This window comes from Macaca nemestrina, chromosome 7 (genome assembly GCF_043159975.1).
Source record: "Macaca nemestrina isolate mMacNem1 chromosome 7, mMacNem.hap1, whole genome shotgun sequence".
In the NCBI taxonomy this organism is placed as follows: Eukaryota; Metazoa; Chordata; class Mammalia; order Primates; family Cercopithecidae; genus Macaca; species Macaca nemestrina.
Window position 1 is genome coordinate 37,884,925 of NC_092131.1, and position 19,747 is coordinate 37,904,671.

Consider the following 19,747-nt stretch of genomic DNA (forward strand, 5'->3'; position numbering starts at 1 on the left):
TATTCAATTGCCATGGGCTCCTGCACTCTCCCCCACTCCACCCCTACACTGTAATCTGTAAATGTGAAAATTCCTTGGTGGGTGCGGAGGAGAAGAAAAAGAAAGGAATGTGATGCGGTGCATGCCTGTTTCCCTCCCTGCCTTCCTCCCCTGCCCCCCTCCCCCACTCTTTAGCCTGGATTGAATGTGGGAGGGTCTGGGATGGGCGTTGGGGCTTGGGTTGCAATGATGCTTTGACAGTTTTCTGCTGCATTCCCCAACTTCCTTTGAATGCTTGGCAGGTTATTCACTTGTGGAGTGGCCCATAGGCCCCTCTGCCCTTCGAGGAGGTAAGTGTATTGTCTGACTGTTTCACAGTTGGGCAGACCGTGGCATGGGAAAGTGTACCAATTGTCAGAGGCCACGGCTTCTGAGAGCTCTCGGAGAGAGAGTTGACTTCTGAAGTAATCATGCAATCTGGAATCCTGAGCTATTCTTCCTCCTCGGGGCATCCCACCCGATCCCATTCAGTGTTTGTTTCTAGCCCAAGGTTAAGTACCTTATTCAGGCTACTTTGGGACAGTGCAACCTCTAAAGCAGAAAATTGAAGGGAAGGAAGTAGTTCCAGGTATGAAAATTCCCGTAGCCAGGGGCCCCAGAAAAGGACTGACATTGGGTAGGCCTGGAGTGTTGACTTGTGGCTTTTCCAATAGAAGAGACTCTAAATGGTGCAGTTGGTGCTGATCTCTGAAAGACAGGTATTGGAAGGTTCACAGACGTCTGCCTTTGTTTGGCATCTGCAAGTGAACATATCGCCCAGATCCCAAGGTAGCTCTCACCCCACACTGGAGAAGTGGCCTCATCTCCTGCTTTCCTTAGGGCATGCGTCGGAGAATACCTCCCAGGGGCTCTTCCCTCAGGGGATGATTAAGTTGCAACCAGGGTAGATATAAGGAAGGATTTCTTCCCTTGAAGAAAATGATTGGAAGCCACTACTTTGAATGTGTTGGAGGCATAGATGTGGAAATAGGTTAGGGTGCTCCTGGGAAATAGCAAGAGGACATTCATACTCCCATTCAGAGATATGCTGCTGGGATATGCTGCTGGGAGCCTCCTAGAAAATGGAGCAGTGAAATCCACCTGTTTGTCAAAAAGGGGTGATCATACTGCAACTAGTTCATATTCATGTGACGAAGAGCAGCATAAAACTTTCCACACGAGGACAGATCTAAGAGATTCAGCAACAACATTCCCAAAGGATCCTCTACAGGCCTTTTCAGTGTGATCGGTCAGTTCTCATTGTCTGCTGGGGACTCTCCTGCAGAGCTGACCACTTCCGTGCCTGCACTGGTTTGGACATACCTGATGCTCTAGGGGCAGAACTCTTCTCCATTTTCCGTTGCTGGTTCTCTGCTTGGCCACTCAATAAAATGTTGCCCTCAGCCTGACTACCAAAGAGTGCTGGAAGAAAGAAATTATCTCTGGTTCCATTGTTTTCCACATTGTATTATTGCCCAACTTCCAGTTCCTGCCACCAATAATATTCTCAGAGGTTGCTTCAGCACCTGTCCTACCTCACTGCCACCTCCCTTGAGCATTTATTCCACATATTCATAATTGGTTGGAAGCAGCAGATACCCAAGGCCAATTGTAAGTCACTTTCATCACTTTCCACAGTCCAAGCTACTTAGATGCAAATGAAAGCAGCACAAAGGATTGTACAGCGTACAGGAAGGAAGGCAGTGGCCCCAGACAAGAGGAAGAGTTGGAAGTCCATATATGCCTTTATTCCACCAGTAAAGAGGGTCTTCTTTTATGCCTCCCTTAAAAACCTCTACCAACAGCAGGACAGAGAGTGACCCAAGGTAAGTCTTCAGGAGACCTAGATAAATGAAAATGTGTATGGCTAATCCCCATTTGAGGACATCTTCCTATTTTCCACTGGATTCTTTGTCCAGGGAAATGTCAGCAACACCCTGGTGGAGGGAGTAGGTGAGAAGACAAGGATTTCAGCAAGCTGCCTGTGTGATGTGCCTCCAGATCTCCCCAGTGACCAAGATGCCAAGATGAACCGTGCCAACAAGGAATGTGTCAATTTCCCAGCTGCCTGTTTTATTGTCTACATTTTCTAGGGAGTTAATTTCCAGTTTCTTCAGTCCTTCCCGTATTTTGACATTAGACCATAAGGTGAAAGGTCATAAAACCTGATTGTCTAGACTCAGAAGCAAATGGAAACCCATCCAAATTTCCAGAATTCCCCGCTGTTCTCAGAGTGAGAGACAGAACAGTGGAAATTGCTTTTCATTATCACTACTGTATGGGAGAGTCTGAAACATTCAGAGTGGCATAGTCTCTGCATGGTCAAAATGACAATTGCATTAAAAAATGAAAGACTGGTTTTGAAATAGGAGACTCTATTTTTGGCAAACAAAACAGACTTCAGAGTTGAGATCAAAAGCTCTGGATGAGCTGGGAGTTGGAAAAAAGGGAGACTAAATAGGAAACACAGTTGCTCTGGAGTCTAGAAGTGGAATTCTGAGAGCAACACTGAGCAACATAATCAAAACTGTTGGGCCTGCGCCTGGACATTGGAAGCCTTGGGGTGGAAAGGAAAGCACTGTCTCTCTCTCTCTCTCGAGAATGGGACCTGTTTGGTCCTCCTTTTTCCACATCCATGGGCTCATCTTGACAAGCTGCCCAGATGCTTCCTAATTACTCACCGTGCTACGCTCTTTCCAGCTTGTCCCTGGAGTGTCTGAGCAGGAATAAATGACTCTCACCTGACCTGGGAGATCAATACAGGGGAAAGTTCAGCTCCAGCTTCTCTCATGAGCAACAGCAGGAAAAACACCCTCGAGGTATTGCGTCAGTCAAAGCTGGCCTACCCAGATCTCACTGACCCGTCTATAACTGCTAAGCAGAGAGTCTTGGATTCATGGAGACAATGACCAGAGAATGATGGAATTCCAGACGACTGCAGGCCTTCTCACTACTCTAGGGATGGGCCAGATGTTCGGTGGCATGTATGAGTGAAAAACAGGGCATCAGGGACCTTTCTGGAAGAGCTGCCTTTGTCTGGCCCACCTGTGTTCATTTGTGTGCTGGGATCTCTGATCTCCCCTGGAACTTGGGGGCCAGGAGGAGCTCTTCCATGCAAACTCCTGGAAGGAGCAGAATAAACAAGCTCTTGCTTATCTATCTATCTATCTATCTATCTATCTATCTATCTATCTATCCATCCATCCATCCATCTGCCTATATATATTTATCTATCTCAATGTAGTGAGGAAAATCATTGATCCATTAACCTTTGGAATTCTACATGGGAGATACCTAAAAAAGTGAACTGCCTTGTTTATGTATCATGCAGACTCTGGATCCACATATGTCTTAGTGGCTGTGAATATAGGATGATTGATCACAGGCCTGAGTTGCATTCCTGCAGATTCTTAGGAAAAAAAAAAAAAATTCACAGACATGTCCCCCCTGGTTCCCCCACAACACACACTCCTTCCTCAGCAATCTCTATCAGTCACCAACCACACCACGAATATGTGGCAAGTTCTTCCCAGACCTTTATCTGAGAGCCAAGGAGTGAGGGGCTGTACTAAGATACCATAGAAATGAAAATGTGGTGTGTCACAAGAGTTTCCTTAATTCTTAGATCTTAAACTCTAAGAGGGTTCAGCATAAGTACAAATTCAAGGACTAGAGACAACCTGTATTGGGTGTGTCTTTAACTCAGTTTCCCAATCCACATAGGGACCTGGCATTTGTCATCTCCCATCTATGTATAGCTGTTGGTATGACTGTTTCTCTGTTCCCGAATACCTGGACTCTGATTTAGCCTATCCTTTCTGAAACAGAAAGATCACCCAACCAGAGATGCAGCACCATGAGATCTATGGAAAAGACAGTTGCCAAAATAGACAGCAAACAGCCAAACTTAATTGAACACTACCACATGCAGGGACTTTGCTTAGCAGAAGTGATACAAAATGGCAGGAGCCCATAGCCCTAACACCCAGGATAGATCTATAGTAAAGACAAACCATTCAAGGAAAACATTCTGCAGGACTTACGTTTTTGCTAAGTCATCCTTTTAGGGGAAGTCAAAGTTCTAGTCAACATGGTAGCTAGGAAGGCATTTGTGGTCATGGAAACCTTATGGGTACTGAGAAGCTGAGCATGAGTTCAGCTAAGTCGTTAGGGATGGAAGACATAGACCTGGGCACTGTTCTACTCTTACACAATGCTACCCATTTCCTTGAGCTCCCATTCAAGCCCCATGGTCATTTTTACCACTGATAAGTTAGTTACATAGTTTTCATGATAACCGGATTCTCACTTCTTTTTTTACAGAATGGATGTGATAACCTGATATCCTACACAGTCATGAGTGACCAACCCACCCACTTGGTTCCCCATCCTCATTCCTCCATTCCTAGCCCTTAGGGCAGCCGGGAAAGCATGGGAGCAAATGCCCTCACCAGGGACCTGGTGCTCAGCAGTCTCTGGTGGCTCACACGTCTTGCTGCTGCTCTGTGCATGCTCCAAATCTGCTTTTTGCATGTGGCTGCTGAGCTCTCACCTACTAAGCTCACTGCTTTCCTTATGCTGCCAGCAACCACAAAACCTGGGAATACTTTCAAGATGGGACCTTAATGTTCTTTCCTTTTCTTTCTTCCACTTGTCTGGTATCCATTTGCAAACAGTGCTCCTGTTACCTCCAGGTAAGAGATGTCTTGTCCCCCTCTTTTCTTTCCACTTCTTGCCAGTGCCATTATTTGGTTTAAGACCAATGTCCTTTGATTTATTGAATAAGAACTGCAGGCTCAAGTTAACCTGACAATTTCTCCCAAGGACTGGGAGATTTATTTTCCCACATGAAGCAATTATGAGAAAGCAATTGTGAGGAAGGCAATTCCTTGAGTATCACTTCTGTCTGTGGATGTGGGTAAAAGCATAGCTGATCCTCTCTGGGACCAGGAAGAGAAATTAAGCTTACCAAGGAGATGGTGGGTCATAGACTTCTCCTGAGTCTTAATTCATCTGCCATCTCATGTTGTGGGAGAGGAGACAGTGAGATTCAGAGCTGGAATCTCCTAACGTAATTGTGATAGGATTTGAAAAAAAAAAATGCTTTAATCCCAAGGGCTCCAGGGAAAATCACCAAACCTGCTGTGAGAATAGGAAAAGCAATTTTTAAATAATCTGGAATTTTACCAGTCCTGGAGCTCTTCCATCTCATCACAGCTGAGCCTTAAATTGCTAGAATTTTGGTTCATTTGTCATTGACCCTTAAAGTCCTATGTGCCATGAACAAGATGAATTAGGATAGGGGGTTGGGGCAGTGTTCTGGCTGGAAATATAAATTTTAGAGAATTTCGTTTGGAGAGATTCTCATGCAGAATCTAGATGCTGTAGAGGACATGCACCTACTTTGAAAGTATGCTTGCGTGAGTGGAAACCAATCATAAACAACATTCAACTTCATGAGCAGATATGAAAGCATTTTCAGCATGTCTAGCAATACTATAACTCTTTGTGCAAGCAGAGTGGCCTACACAAGACAGTTTCAGTATATTTTAAAAGCACATCTTACATTTCATCAGTTCTTTGAACACAGAAAAAAAACGTTAAGGTCACTTAAGAGGCAAAATATCTTACAGCGTTCATTGGTATTCAAAGTCACCTACAGACTACATCCTGGGTTCAGGAAGGGGTGGTGTACATAGTAAGGACATTTGCCTTCTGGGAGCCTTAAACAAAAAAAATATATAGGTAACTCCTACATTTTTATTTTGTGGAGAAAACGCAATTACTCCAGCTTCCTTGGCTTTTTGCTTCTTTTTTATACCAACAAGATAAGGGCTATCCCCAACCCTCTGTTCTTCACTCTTCTCCCAGGGTATTGATTTCCTAGCACTGGGTTTTTCTTCTCCACTTCATTCATCCTCTTGCCTATGAAGGTATGTAAGCCTTCTTTGTTCCAACTGTTTCCTCCACCCCACCCAACATATATGCATAACAAAGATTGTGATTTAAGTTTCTTTCTACTTTTAACATATTTGCAAACATCAATAGAAGCTAAAATGGGAAAAAGGAAATGTTTCTTTTCCTAGCTCTTTCAATCTGCAAATCTTTAATTTAGGAGCACTTGATTAGCCTTTCAACCCGTTGGAAATCTCAAATCCTGGTTTTAATTTTCCTAGGTGGACAGGCAAACATGATTAATGTGCCTGATGGTGAAAGACAGAGAGTGAATATGTTCATTCTGAGCCACCCTCCCAAGCTCAGGCACCTTGCAGGAAGAGCACCAGCTGCATCACTCTGCGGAGTGTTCACAACGTCCTATTCTTGCCTGGCCTGGCAAGCTCTTTGTCCTTCCAATATTTGTTCAATCTTCCATCCTATTCATGTTCTATCTCTCTCCCCCCTTCCAGCCTCTCTTCCTGTTCCTAGAACTGAGAGTTTATTTACTCAGTCTGAATATCTAGATCACCTGCCATTTATTCTTTTTACTTGAAATTCTGAGGAGTCACATAAACAAGTGATCAGAATCACTATGGTCCTCTGAATTGGAGACTTATAATTCTCTCAAGAAATAAACAAAATTTGAATTTAAAGGAATGATCGTGACAAAAATAGAAAAAGGCAGGAATTATTGCCAAACCAAGAAACTAGAAACTAGAATTAACTTAGAGACGTGTGACTCAGTCAATTAACAAATATATACAGAGAGCCTCTGTGGGACTGTAGGAGATCCAAAGATAGAGGACTGGTTATTTGCCAATGGGATTTTTTGCAGAAAGCTAGATGGAAAAACTGACTGTCACTACAGGGGTGGGTGCACAGGTCAGTAAGTAGATCAATATCCTGCCAGATGGATAAGGTGCTAGATTGATAGGTGGACAAGGGGTTAGACAGGTACATTTATATGTCACTGGAGAGCTCATTATATTGGTATAAAGTTATTGTGTCACATGTAAAGTATGACATGGGGGAATTGAGGAGGAAGAAGTGGAATAAAACTGTCACTGCTAAGATAGGCATTGTGATATGGTGCTTAAACCTGCAAGTAAAGAAAAAGAGTATGGAATCTGTGTGGCTTTTTCTAAGAGCTTTTTCCCAGAGTAGCTTGCAGTCTGGCTTCTAGGGTTGCTGACCTCATAGCCAGAACCCTAGATTCACCCAGATTTACCTTCAGAATTAACTAATTAGAGACTAAAATTCAATAGACTAAATGAAGTCAGGCTGCTAGAGGATGTCTGCTGACTTGGAAATATGCAGAAAGACATGGATCCTTGAGAAAACATTGTTTCCGAAAGTGGCCACCAGCACTAGAGGAAGGACAGCACCACGGACAGCTCCCAGACATTTTAGGACTGCCTTCTGTGTTTGGTGCCCGAAACACTGAGCAAAACAGCGAGCTCAGGAAGTCTCCGCACACTCTCATACCATCTTCCTGCAGGCCAACTAAGAAAATTCTTACATAAAATATAAGGCGCTCTGTTTGGTAACTTAAACCCTTGGCTTATAGTCTTTTCAGTGAATTTCTTTCCTTGCAAACTCGAGAGCTGGAGTCTCATGACTCCCCTTGCTTCACCAATTCCCCAGCTAGAGAAAAAAGACCTTCTTGGCCTCTGACCCATTTTGTCCTTGAGATTATCCAAGGACTACAGGATTCCCCTGGGAGGTTTACTGTGTGGAATGAAAACAATTAAGGAGCTGAATAAAAGAATTAATTGCTTGTGAGAATGTGGACTTGGATGGGAAGATGTTTAAATGAGCTCTGAAAGAAACAAGCTGCCAAGAGCAATTTTCTAATCAAAGGGGAATAAAAAGATTCAATCTCTATTTCACTCTAATCCAGAAAACATGTCTTCATGGAGAAGTGGTCTTAAAATGGACTCACCAGCCAAAGTGGAAAAAAAAAAAAACCAAAAAAACTGTTCAACATGAGAAGGGACCATTGGTAAATGAGTCAAGATGCTGTGAAACCAGTAGACATTTCCTTGGAATAAATGTGCTTCTGCACCTTCAAGAACTCTTACAGGAAGTGGTTGAACAAACAGGCCCAACAGTTCAAAATAGTTCAGAGTCAAAACACTTGCCCTTTCTTCCCAGTTCCCCAACATCTCACTGAATGTCTTGAGAACTTCACTTTATGCTATTTCTCAGGAGACCTTTGGATCAGGTTGTCCACCCACATATAAAAGAGAAAGAGGAATGCTTATCCCAGCCTGCAAGGCACATTCTCATGGTCTGATTATAAAGTGTTTAGTACTTCATAAAAAGAGGCACTAAAAATATATATAAACTTCCCATTCCCAAGAGTTACTTGCTTTATACCCACTGCCCATGTCTAATACTCTGAGCTGTATCCTTTCAGGAAATGGAAAAGGTGTTAAAGTGAGTCCGATTTTGTTTTGTTGCAGAGTTGACAGACAGGAAGCTGACTATGGAGGAAGAAGAGGCCAAGAGGATAGCAGAGATGGGAAAGCCAGTATTGGGTGAACACCCCAAACTAGAAGTCATCATCGAAGAGTCCTATGAGTTCAAGGTCAGGCAAACAGTGAGGTCTAATTGAATAATAAATAAATTAAAGTGGGAGGCAGAAGACCTGGGGTGTTTTTTTCCACTTTCAATAGTGAATATGTGAAGTTGAAACTGAACAAATCACTTACTCACCCCAGGTCTCAGTTTCTCCATTTGTAACATGAAACAAATAGTGCTGGCCATTTGTATGCTAGGAATATTGTGAAGAAACATAACATAGAATGTGAAATAAGTGGGCTAAAAGTCCTGAGATGTATTATCACTACTGTTTAACTGTATTTTTAAAGCAAAAATATTAAAACTCACTACTACAGGGCAAGATATATTAACATCATTATTATTATTCTTTATTGTATTACTCTAAATAGCCAATTTCAAAAGTCACAGCCAGGCCAGGCAGCGAGGGACTCACACCTGTAATCTCAGCACTGTGGGAGGCCGAGGTGGGAGGATCACTTGTGCCTAGGAGTTTGAGACCAGCCTGGGCAACATAGGGAGACCCCATCTCTACAAAAAATAAAACAAAATGAAGATCAGCTTGGCATGGTTGTACATGCCTGTGGTCCCAGCTACTCAGGAGGCCGAAGTGGGAGGATGGCTTAGGTCTAGGAGGTTGAGGCTGCAATGAGCCATGATTGCACACTGCACTCCAGCCTGGGTGATAGAGTGAGACCCTGTCTCAAACAAAACAAAACAAAAAGATTACAACCAAAAACAAAGGGAAATAGAAGGATTGCCTCAAAAGAGATCGCCCAAGGCCATTCCATGCATAACTGTCAGAACACCCTGGAGACAGGGCATCTTTCATTCCTTTGAAGAACCAGACTCCTCATTGGTTCTGAGCATTCTAACCTCATGGTTCCAAGTTTTTCTCTTCCTAACAGACTACGGTGGACAAACTGATCAAGAAGACAAACCTGGCCTTGGTTGTGGGGACCCATTCCTGGAGGGACCAGTTCATGGAGGCCATCACCGTCAGTGCAGGTGAGAAGTGTCTCAGGCTGGCCTTGCTGGGAGAAGCAGGCAACCTCTGAGAAGGAAGCATAAAGCCACGTTAACAGTAGGCCGGCAGGGCGCGGTGGCTCAAGCCTGTAATCCCAGCACTTTGGGAGGCCAAGGCGGGTGGATCACGAGGTCAGGAGATCAAGACCATCCTGGCTAACATGGTGAAACCCCGTCTCTACTAAAAATACAAAAAACTAGCTGGGCGAGGTGGCGGGCGCCTGTAGTCCCAGCTACTTGGAGGCTGAGGCAGGAGAATGGCGTGAACCCGGGAGGCGGAGCTTGCAGTGAGCCAAGATCGCGCCACTGCACCCCAGCCTGGGCGACACAGCAAGACTCTTACTCAAAAAACAAAAAAACAAACAAAAAAAAAACCGTCGGCCATTCCCTGGGCAGGCCTGTATGTTCAGTCTTCCCAGCTCTAGTCCTAGGTGCCTACTGCCTCACTGGATCACTTTGGAAAAGAATCGTGGCGTAACTGAAAAACATGGCTATCTCTGGTTTCAAATCCTTGCTCTGCTGTGTGAAGTGGAACAATGTACCCTCTCTGACCTCAATGTCCTCATCCCAAAGGGGAACTACTGCTACCTTTCTCAGAAAGGTAGAAAAGTACAGAGTCTTGTGTAAAATCCAAACTCAATAAATTCTGATTTCTGTCATTCTTCCTTTTCTTTTGTTTGGTCCCCCTCTTCTGTAAAATGTGGGACAATTCTGATTTAGAGATGTGGGAGTTAGGAGTTTATAAAATGTGTTGCATTGACTCTCCAACAAAACACCCTGGATGATTCCAAACCCCTCCCTCGGCATTTACTGACAGGCTCCCTCAGTAACGACCCACAGCACAGCCAGGAGTCCTAGCAGCCTGTGGGGACTGCTGGTTGGAACATGGACGGAAAGGGTCTCCCAACCACCGTCACTATCACCTCAGCACCACTGAGGCCTCCTTGCACTGCTGAGCACTACTGGCCTTGTATTTTATTGAGAGGCTTTGTTGTCATAGCAACCCACAGGGTCATATCCCCAAGGCCCCAGAGCCAGAGCAAAAGGACAGCCAGGAAGAGAGGTTTGCTGCTGCTGCTGCTGCGGCTGCCCCACTTTTCTCACTGCCTGCTTTAGATCTTTCTAGCTCCCCCTTCTGATGACCTGACTGTGCCCCTTTGAGACAATACACGGAATGTAGGCCACATCATCCACCCCGCTCCTTTTACAAAGGAGGGGCCTGGCGTTCAGAAATAAGAGATTATTTACCCCAGCTTACAGATTTTCTTCATGGCAAAGCTGGAATGAGAACCCAAGTGTTCTGACTCCTGTTCTTTCAAAACCCAGCTTCTACCAGTTATGCCAAAACATGACAGAGGTTGCCGTTGGCAAGGCACAGGCATGCCTCAGCACACCCTCCCCCCCAGGGCTGCTGAGTGGGCAACTCTGCCCACATTCCTGGCAAAGACAATCAAGGCCCATCCTGCTCTTTCCCATGAGATATTTGGAGGATGGCACTGACTCTGCAGTATATTCTCATGATCTGGAATGACAGCCATCCCTCAGGCGACAGATAATGACCAGAGCCACAATGGTTACTGCAGCAGTCAAGTCAGAAAATTTGAGAGGAGCCCTGCTGGTGTCCAGTGAAGAGTGGCCATGCTGAACTGATTTCACTTTTCTTTGCCTAGACAACAAAATGCAGCTTGTGCGTTCTCCTTTCTTTCTTTTTTCTAAATTATACTTTAAGTTCTAGGGTACGTGTGTAGAACATGCAATTTTGTTACATAGGTATACACGTGCCATTTGCTGTACCCATCAACCCGTCATCTACATTACGTATTTCTCCTAATGCTATACCTCCCCTAGTCCCCACTCCCTGACAGGCCCCAGTGTGTGATGTTCCCCTCCCTGTGTCCATGTGTTCTCATTGTTCAGCTCCCATTTATGAGTGAGAACATATGGTGTTTGGTTTTCTGTTCTTGAGTTAGTTTGCTGAGAATGATGGTTTGCATCCTCCTTTCTTTCTGCTCCACTTGTCTTGTTCATCTTAATCTCCTTCTTTCTTTTCTTCCTTATTCCCTGGCCCTCTCTCTCCCACTCTACCTTGGTGCCCTGCACTCAAATTGACTGGTGAGGCATATCAAATTGTTTCCCAACTATTTTCTGGCATCCTGGCCCTGGCCCCCATCAGCTACCCAGAAGACAGCTGGAGTCCCCTTCTAGCGGATGATGCCTGTGGTGCAGGTTGGGTTTGACTTTCTTATGAATGATTATCTGACCTCGCTCCCCTTTCTCTTGCCTGTTTATCTTGCCTCCAGCAGGGGATGAGGATGAGGATGAATCCGGGGAGGAGAGGCTGCCCTCCTGCTTTGACTACGTCATGCACTTCCTGACAGTCTTCTGGAAGGTGCTGTTTGCCTGTGTGCCCCCCACAGAGTACTGCCACGGCTGGGCCTGCTTCGCCGTCTCCATCCTCATCATCGGCATGCTCACTGCCATCATTGGGGACCTGGCCTCGCACTTTGGCTGCACCATTGGTCTCAAGGATTCAGTCACAGCTGTTGTTTTCGTGGCATTTGGCACCTCAGTCCCAGGTGAGAGTGAGAGGTGCTTGAATTTGCAAAGAGGATTTTACCTGGTTCAAATGACCCCTGGACTCCATCTGATTATCTTCCATACCATCTGAGATCTGAACTTAACAGAGCCTCTGCCCTTAAAGTGCACAAAAGTCAATCAAAGAGATAACTAATGACATTAGTAATGACAGCTAATATTTCTTGAGCACTTTCAATTTGACAGACACTATGTGTGTTCAGCAATTTACACGTTTACATTTTCTCCCTGTAATGTTTCCCAAAGCCCTATTAAATATGGTAAGTTATTATCCCCACTTCACAGACAAAGAAACTGAGGCCCACAGAGGTTAAGCTACATGCCCAAGTAAGTGGTCCAATTTCTTAACCTCCACATTATGTGAATAGATGCAAAGAGTGAAATTAAAAGAATGTAGATATTGTTCTCCTTCTATTTACCTCTGGCGATCTCTGAGAGGTTAAAGATGAGCCAACTCAAAGATATCAAAGGAGAAATGCCCGCATACATTCTTGGCCTCCTCTACTTGGAAGGACACTGTGAGTACAAAGCATCTCCTAGCAGAACAGGCAAAGGAAGCTCCACAGCTTTTATCTTTTTATAGGATGAATTACATACTTTTTCTTTTTCTTAGGAACACTCAAAGACAAACAAAAAGGGGCAGACATTCCTTTATTTGTTGAATAAATATTTACTAAGCACGTATTATGCCTGTTACAGTATTGTGCTAGTTTTTGGAACTATAGTGAAAGGCAAGATACACATGCTTCCTTCTCCACGTGGAGTTTATAATCTAGTGAAGGAGATAACACTTAACTACTATAATGAAAGTTATCTTGTTAAATCCTAAGAAGAAAAAGCAAAGGTACTGCATAAGGATGAAAGCTGGGCCTGAATGTAAGAGTTAGCAGGTAGAGAGGGGCTGCACTAGCCCAGGTTCTTTACTTAATTCAGTTAGGGGCTTTGGGGCCTCTGAACTCTGAACTTCTGCCAGGGAGCTGGCATCCCAATTGCCCCAGAAAGAAACAGAGCGCATCCTCCTGCAGGAGGTTAGGCTAAATCTCATCAGACAGGACTCTTCTGGCTGGACCAAGAGAAATCTTTCCTGTACCAAGCAAACATATCCTTCAAGATAGTAGCTGAATTCACATCAAATTCTAGGAAAACCTCTTTCCAAAACCCCAGCGCAGGCCAGTGGGATTATTTGTCCATTAGTGATGCAAGAGATTTAGCTATCGTGGAAATGCATCAGGAGGCTGGAAATTAGATGGATGATCCCGGGAAGGCCTGTGGATGAGATGCCCTGTGATCTCTTTTCTCCAAGCCTTGGGGGACCTGAACTATCAGAGGGGAGGGAGGAAATATGGGGGAAAGCATAGAGGTGGGAAGAAATATCAGAGGATCAGAAGCAAACAACAACAACAACAACAACAAAAACAAACAAAAAAACAAAGCCATAGGCGAGACAGGGTAAGAGGTTTTCTCTGGGAGACCTAAAAAAAATGGCAATAATGAAGCAAAGCAGGCAAATATCTTTAGGCAGCTCCAAGTCCTTGCAATTGGCCAAGACAACAGCTAACAGCATTTGAGGCTTTAAGAAGGTTATCCTGTGATCCACTCATCTGATTTAGTGGCTTTGGCTGAAGTTCTTTGGATATAGTTGATGATATGGAAAGGGTCCTTACCTGAGGGCCTTAGGGTCAAGTCTCTTGCTAACATCCTATGTGACCTTGGGTAAATTATTTGACCCTTATTTTTCTTACCTGTAAAATAAAAGGATTGGGCTAGATGTCTCTGACAGTCCTCCCTATAGCTACAATCTGTACCAAGATCTAAAGTCAAACACCCTGCAAAGCCCTGTGATACACATAAAAACCACAAAGACAGAGCCCCATCTTCCTTGAATCCACAGTTCACCCTGCATGTCCCCATCATGCTTCCCCAGCATGTCCTCTGTCCCCAAAATCCAGTACCTTGCCCAGTTTTGAGTCAGTAGGCATTGCTCAATAACTGTTGGTGGTTTGTGAATAAATGCCCCATATGACAGTTAAAATCAGGCATCTACTCCAAGCAGCTTCCCACGGTGTCAAGGTTCCCTGGGGAGATATTATGGGATGGCAAACTTCCCTTATCGAAAAAGTAGTCAAAGGAGAACAATAAGCCCACTCAGTAAATATCAGAACTGGAAAGCCCTTCAGAATCTTTTAGATCACTGCAGATGAGGGATGGGAAGCCCAGACTAGGGATGTGACCTACCCAGAGCCGCACGCTTGCTTGTGGCAGAGCTAGGAGGTAGGAGTGGCCCCCTAGCCCTTGTCTCTCATTCCCGGGCTCAGCCCACCAGCTCAAGCTGCTTTTTGGGCATACTGGAAGACAGACCCTGCACACCTTAGCCTCCTGCCAGCTCCCATGTGTCTCTGTCCTTTTCCAGATACGTTTGCCAGCAAAGCTGCTGCCCTCCAGGATGTATATGCAGACGCCTCCATCGGCAACGTGACGGGCAGCAACGCCGTCAACGTCTTCCTGGGCATCGGCCTGGCCTGGTCCGTGGCCGCCATCTACTGGGCTCTGCAGGGACAGGAGTTCCACGTATCGGCTGGCACGCTGGCCTTCTCTGTCACCCTCTTCACCATCTTTGCATTTGTCTGCATCAGCGTGCTCTTGTACCGACGGCGGCCACACCTGGGAGGGGAGCTTGGTGGCCCCCGTGGCTGCAAGCTCGCCACAACATGGCTCTTTGTAAGCCTGTGGCTCCTCTACATACTCTTTGCCACACTAGAGGCCTATTGCTACATTAAGGGGTTCTGAGCCGCGGAACAGAGCCTCCGACAGGGCAGGCCTAGGACTTCTCCTAAGAGAAGGGCACTTCCCCACCAGTGACCTCTCCAGGCTGCGTTGCCCTAGAGAGGCAGCATCAGGACCCAAGCCCCAGGAACTTCACCCAACTTAGGCCCTGGCAATGAACTGAAAGGGCAAAGTCTTAATCAATCAAACAATGGAGGAATCACCGACTTTACACAGTATTTAATTAAATACAAACAAACGACAGCAACAAATCCACCTCCACCCCATCTCCTCCTCATATCCCTGACCCAAAGCAAAGGTCAGAGCCTTTCACCTCCTTCTATTCCACCTTCTGATTATTCCTTTGCCTCTCATTTCTTTGGAGGCAGGGTTTCTCCTCTCTGCCCAATTCCATACGTCCCTATTATCTCACTCAGCTGATAAGACGTGAAAATGAGTCACATTCATGTGGCTAGGGTGGGGTTCTTTTTTCATTGTAATCATTATTCTGGTTGCTTTCATTTTGCCATTAGGTTTTGCTTATTGTTTTGTTTTGTCTTTTTTTTTTTTTTTTCCCTGAAGTGAGTGAAAAAGGTGCCACGAAGGAATTCCAGGTCTGAGCCAACAGAGAGAAACATGAATTTTCAGACGTATGCTCTCCCACCACCCCTTGGCTCCATCAAGATCCAGTTCCCCATCTCACTGTTTTCTCTCAGTTCTTGGGAGGAGTGATGGCGTTGGGGTAGACATAAGCTCACTCACCCATGCAGGGTACTAAAGATCTTACAGGAGCTTCAACTGGAGCAGGAGGAGCTTTTTATACTTATATTGAATCAAGTCAAATACAAAAAGCAATTGTCCCTCTTTGCCCAAGTCTTTCCAGTTCTGTGTGTCTTATTGTGTCAGTGTCCACTTGTGTATCCTTCTGCAGGAAGACCCACCAAGTAGGAGAGATGGGACAAAAATAGGAATGGTGTGTGATGACAAAGGGCTACTGGAAGAACAAAAGGGATTCAGTCCTTCTTAGTATCTTTGACTTTGTACCTGAGGCAGGAGAGAAGAGATATCCAACCAGTGAGAGATTTAAGTGAAAAGTTTGTATTTTAAATGTCAATGTGCCTGAGGAATGTCACCTTCACCACTCTCTTGCTTCCTAATGCTCTATACAAAGAGGGCTGACTATATTTCTTGAAGTAGTGTAAAAACTTAGAGATTTTATAAGAGAACAAGGGGCTCCCTTCACCTCTCCTGGTCCCTCAGGTCACATATGAAAGCATTTTTACAAGATAGGAACTGGAATTCCTCATTTCTCCCACGTTCCTGCTTGTTTTTAAACTTCATGAAGATCTTTTTCCAGCCTGTGGGGTAGTTCTTGCTCCAGTAAGAGGAATCTTAGTTGTCATAATCCTGTGGAGCCTGGGTTTTTAGAGAAAGAGATCTCTGTGCCCTACAGACCTTTTCCCAACAAATGTGGGAAGACCTGGCTTTAACACACACACACATACACGCAAATAAACAGACATAAGATGTCATCACAAAACTGCCCACGGATCTTTAGGCTTTCTGCATTGACATAAATACATTTTCTAAGGGGGGGGGAGAAATTAAAAAACACCTGTTAATTTTAAACACATTTTTTAAGAAAAAAATAACTAAAAAAGAAACAGTGCTCATGTCATAAGCTATGTTGACAATTGCCGGTGGAAATGTTGGGTTGGTTCAAAAAAAAATAAAAGCTATACTTATATCTCTCTACGTACAGCTTGCTTCTCCCTGTGTTTCTTCAGTGGAAGGTCCAGGGGGCCACAGTGGGCTTCTTCTGAGGAGATGTGACTCAGGTGAAGGTGTCACCGCCTCTCACACTCAGGTGCCAATGTGTCAAACCCAGTATATTTTAAGCAAAAGTACTTCAGGAAAATGCCACTTGTCAAAACCCGAACTTTGCGAAGTTAGAAGATGTAAGTAGTAGTAAGAGCTGTGGTAGTTATGGAAGAAGGAGGTTTCTGTATCAGAAAGGCATTGGCCGTGCCAGACTCCAGCTAGGAAAACGGTGCCCTGCACCTATTACCAACAGACATGTCTGCACTCATTCATTTACTCATCATTCATTCAACAAGCAATTTAAGAGCATGTCGAATACATTGAATGACACTCTGGTGATACAAAGAAGAGCAAGACATAGCTCCTGACCTCAAGAAACTCACAGTCTAGGCTGGGCATGGTGGCTCATGCCTGTAATCCCAGCACTTTGGGAGGCAGAGGCGGGTGGATTGCTTGAGGTCAGGAGTTCAAGACAAGCCTGGCTAACAGGTCTACTAAAAATTTTAAAAGTTAGCCAGGCATGGTGGCACATGCCTGTAATCCCAGTCACTCAGAAGGCTGAGGCACAATAATTGCTTGAACCCAGGAGACAGAGGTTGCAGTGAGCTGAGATTGTGCCACGGCACTCCAGCCTAGGCGACAGAGCAAGACTCTGTCTAAAACAAAACAAAACAAACAAAAAAACTCACAGTCTACGTGGGGGAAGTGATCCAGAAGCCCATTAAACCTGTTCAAAGAACGGGGCAATGCTGCGAAGGCCTGGTGGGGGGATCTTGTGGAACCCAAGGCAGGAGGCACAGCCGCCAGGCCATAGGAGCCTGAAAGCCATCAGGAACCGAGCCCACTCTCCCCACCTTCCCCAGGCCACCTGGTCTCTCTCCCCACCTTCCCCAGGCCACCTGGTCTCTCTCACCCTTGCTTCCTTCTGCCCATTGGGCCCATCCTCTTCTTTTATCTCCCAAGGGGCTTCCTCTGGTTTATTTTCTTACACACAGCCCAGCACAGTCACCAGCCCTGACATTATATCATGACCTCACAGCTTTGATCACCACAATGAACTGGAACTTCCCTCTTTTCCTCTGAGTGCAAATTCTCAATCGAGAGAATATGGCCAACTCTCCATCTCCAGAGGGCCATTCTGAGAAGGCAGAATCCTTTGTAGAAGGCAGTCACAGTGTTGGGGTGCCTGTGGATTGGGTGTTTTGTGTCAAATGTTCACTCTTGGTACAAACAACCCAGGTGTGGAGAGAAGGGTGATGATCACATTGTAGGTACTATTGCCCCTTCTGAAAGCCAAGTGATGGGAAGGGGTTTATGACGCTTGTGGACACCAAAGTGCAAATACTAATGGCAGTCCTATGCCCTGAGCACTCTAAAAGTGACCTAAACAGAGTGCCATGGGAACACAATGGAAGAAAATATTAACTCAGCCTGGAAGAATTGGGAAAGACTTCACAGAGAATGTAACAGGTAAGTAGGATCTTGAAGGAAGATGAAATCATGATTTACTTTGGTGAGGGGCTTCATATTGAAGGATGGACAAAAAGTGAACAGCACATTCAAAGGCACATGCGTAAAGCATGACATGGCACAGTCATGGAATGGCAGCAGTCAGCATGGCTAGGATAGAAGTCAAGAGGAAGGCTAAGGGTAGGTGGATCCTAACTGTGGCCCCACTGTGCCCTCTGCTGAGGTTTAGAAGTTGTCTGCAATAGGGTCCTGGGCTTAAACTTATGGCCAAAAATGGGGCTGAGAAAGCAGCATCAGGAACACAATTCCTACCATGGAAGCTGAGAACGAGATGTCAATGGGATTTGTGAGTGTAACAGATTAGCACAAAAAGCAGTCAGGGAAAGAGGTTGGACTAAAAGCCTCATTCAGTTTTTTTTTTTGCCAGCCACTAAGTTAAAAATGAAAAAAAAAAAATGTTTTTTAGCAGATTAAATGGTAGATACAAAATCACAAAATCCATTTGTGCCCATCATCACTACCATTTTCTGAGTCCTTTCTGGGTTATCCAGGTGTTAGGCTTTGTCAAAACAGGAGATGGAATGAACAATAGGAGGAGAGTTGAGGAATGCATCCCAGGAATCTGAAGCCCTGGGTACTAGTTTAGATGCCCCCACTAACAATCCCTCTTCTCTTTGGATTCATCTTCTCTCTGGATCACAATTTCCTGAACTATAAGTGAGGTTTTCATAAAAGACCTCTGAAGCCAATTACTTCTAGCTTTAATATTGTGGTCCTAGAATATATACAAAAGCAGTGTGTGTGTGCACATGTGCACACATGCATGCACGCGTGCATGCACACACTCAAACTGCCCGGCTACCTTAATTGACACACCATTGCAGATGCCCCTTTGCAACTCCTTGGCCCTATGGCCTGTGTATTAGTCAATATGAAGAAGATGTTGTTAGCCATTGTGCACATGTTCATTTTCAGCACTTCTTACTGATAGCCACAACACGCCCACCTCTTTGGCTCATTTATCATTAGGGCAATGTTAGCTGCTGTAATAAATAAACCCCAATATTTCAATGCCTTAGCAAGATAAAATTTTATTTCTCACTCCTGTAATAATCCAATAAAGATGTTCTTGCAGGTGGCTTTCATCCATGTGATGATTCAGGGACTCAGTTTCCTTCTATTTTGTAACTCTGTCAGCCTCTGGGGCCCTGGAGTGTTCTTCATCTAGCAGTAGATGGAACAAAAATTAGAAAAAGCCCACACACACACTTCTGACTACCTTGGTTTTGAAGTAGTACTCATTACTTTCACTCATATTCTTTTATTAGTAAAAGTTGGTCACTTCAACCTACTCACATGCAACGGGGACTAGGAGATATTATTCTTGTCAGGGCAGCCACTTCCCATTGACCATTCTATACTGCAAAAGGATGAAATGTGTTTGAATGTTTGCTTCTGCCACACTCCCCTTTGTGATTAAAGATAGATATTTTTACTATCGATGGCCAAGAGCAATCTGACCTATGTCTATGTGGATTTTCGTGGTTTACAAAAA

At 44.8% G+C, this 19,747-nt stretch overlaps 1 protein-coding gene across 17 annotated transcripts in view; it reads left to right on the forward strand.

Moving 5' to 3' along the window:
• The window catches only part of LOC105472909 (solute carrier family 8 member A3), a 141,489-nt gene extending 124,833 nt beyond the window's left edge, over nt 1-16,656 (forward strand). For 8 of the 17 annotated variants that reach the window (XM_011726508.3, XM_011726505.3, XM_024790076.2 and 5 more), the window contains 5 exons: nt 4,695-4,712; nt 8,421-8,545; nt 9,426-9,525; nt 11,844-12,119; nt 14,549-16,656. In XM_011726508.3, the coding sequence (XP_011724810.1) occupies nt 4,695-4,712; nt 8,421-8,545; nt 9,426-9,525; nt 11,844-12,119; nt 14,549-14,925 (896 nt within the window). In that variant the 3' untranslated portion in view covers nt 14,926-16,656. The remainder of the gene's footprint in view (nt 1-4,694; nt 4,713-8,420; nt 8,546-9,425; nt 9,526-11,843; nt 12,120-14,548) is intronic. The other 9 variants (XM_071099963.1, XM_011726512.2, XM_024790077.2 and 6 more) reach the window with 4 other exon arrangements.
• The last annotated feature ends 3,091 nt before the right edge of the window (nt 16,657-19,747 follow it).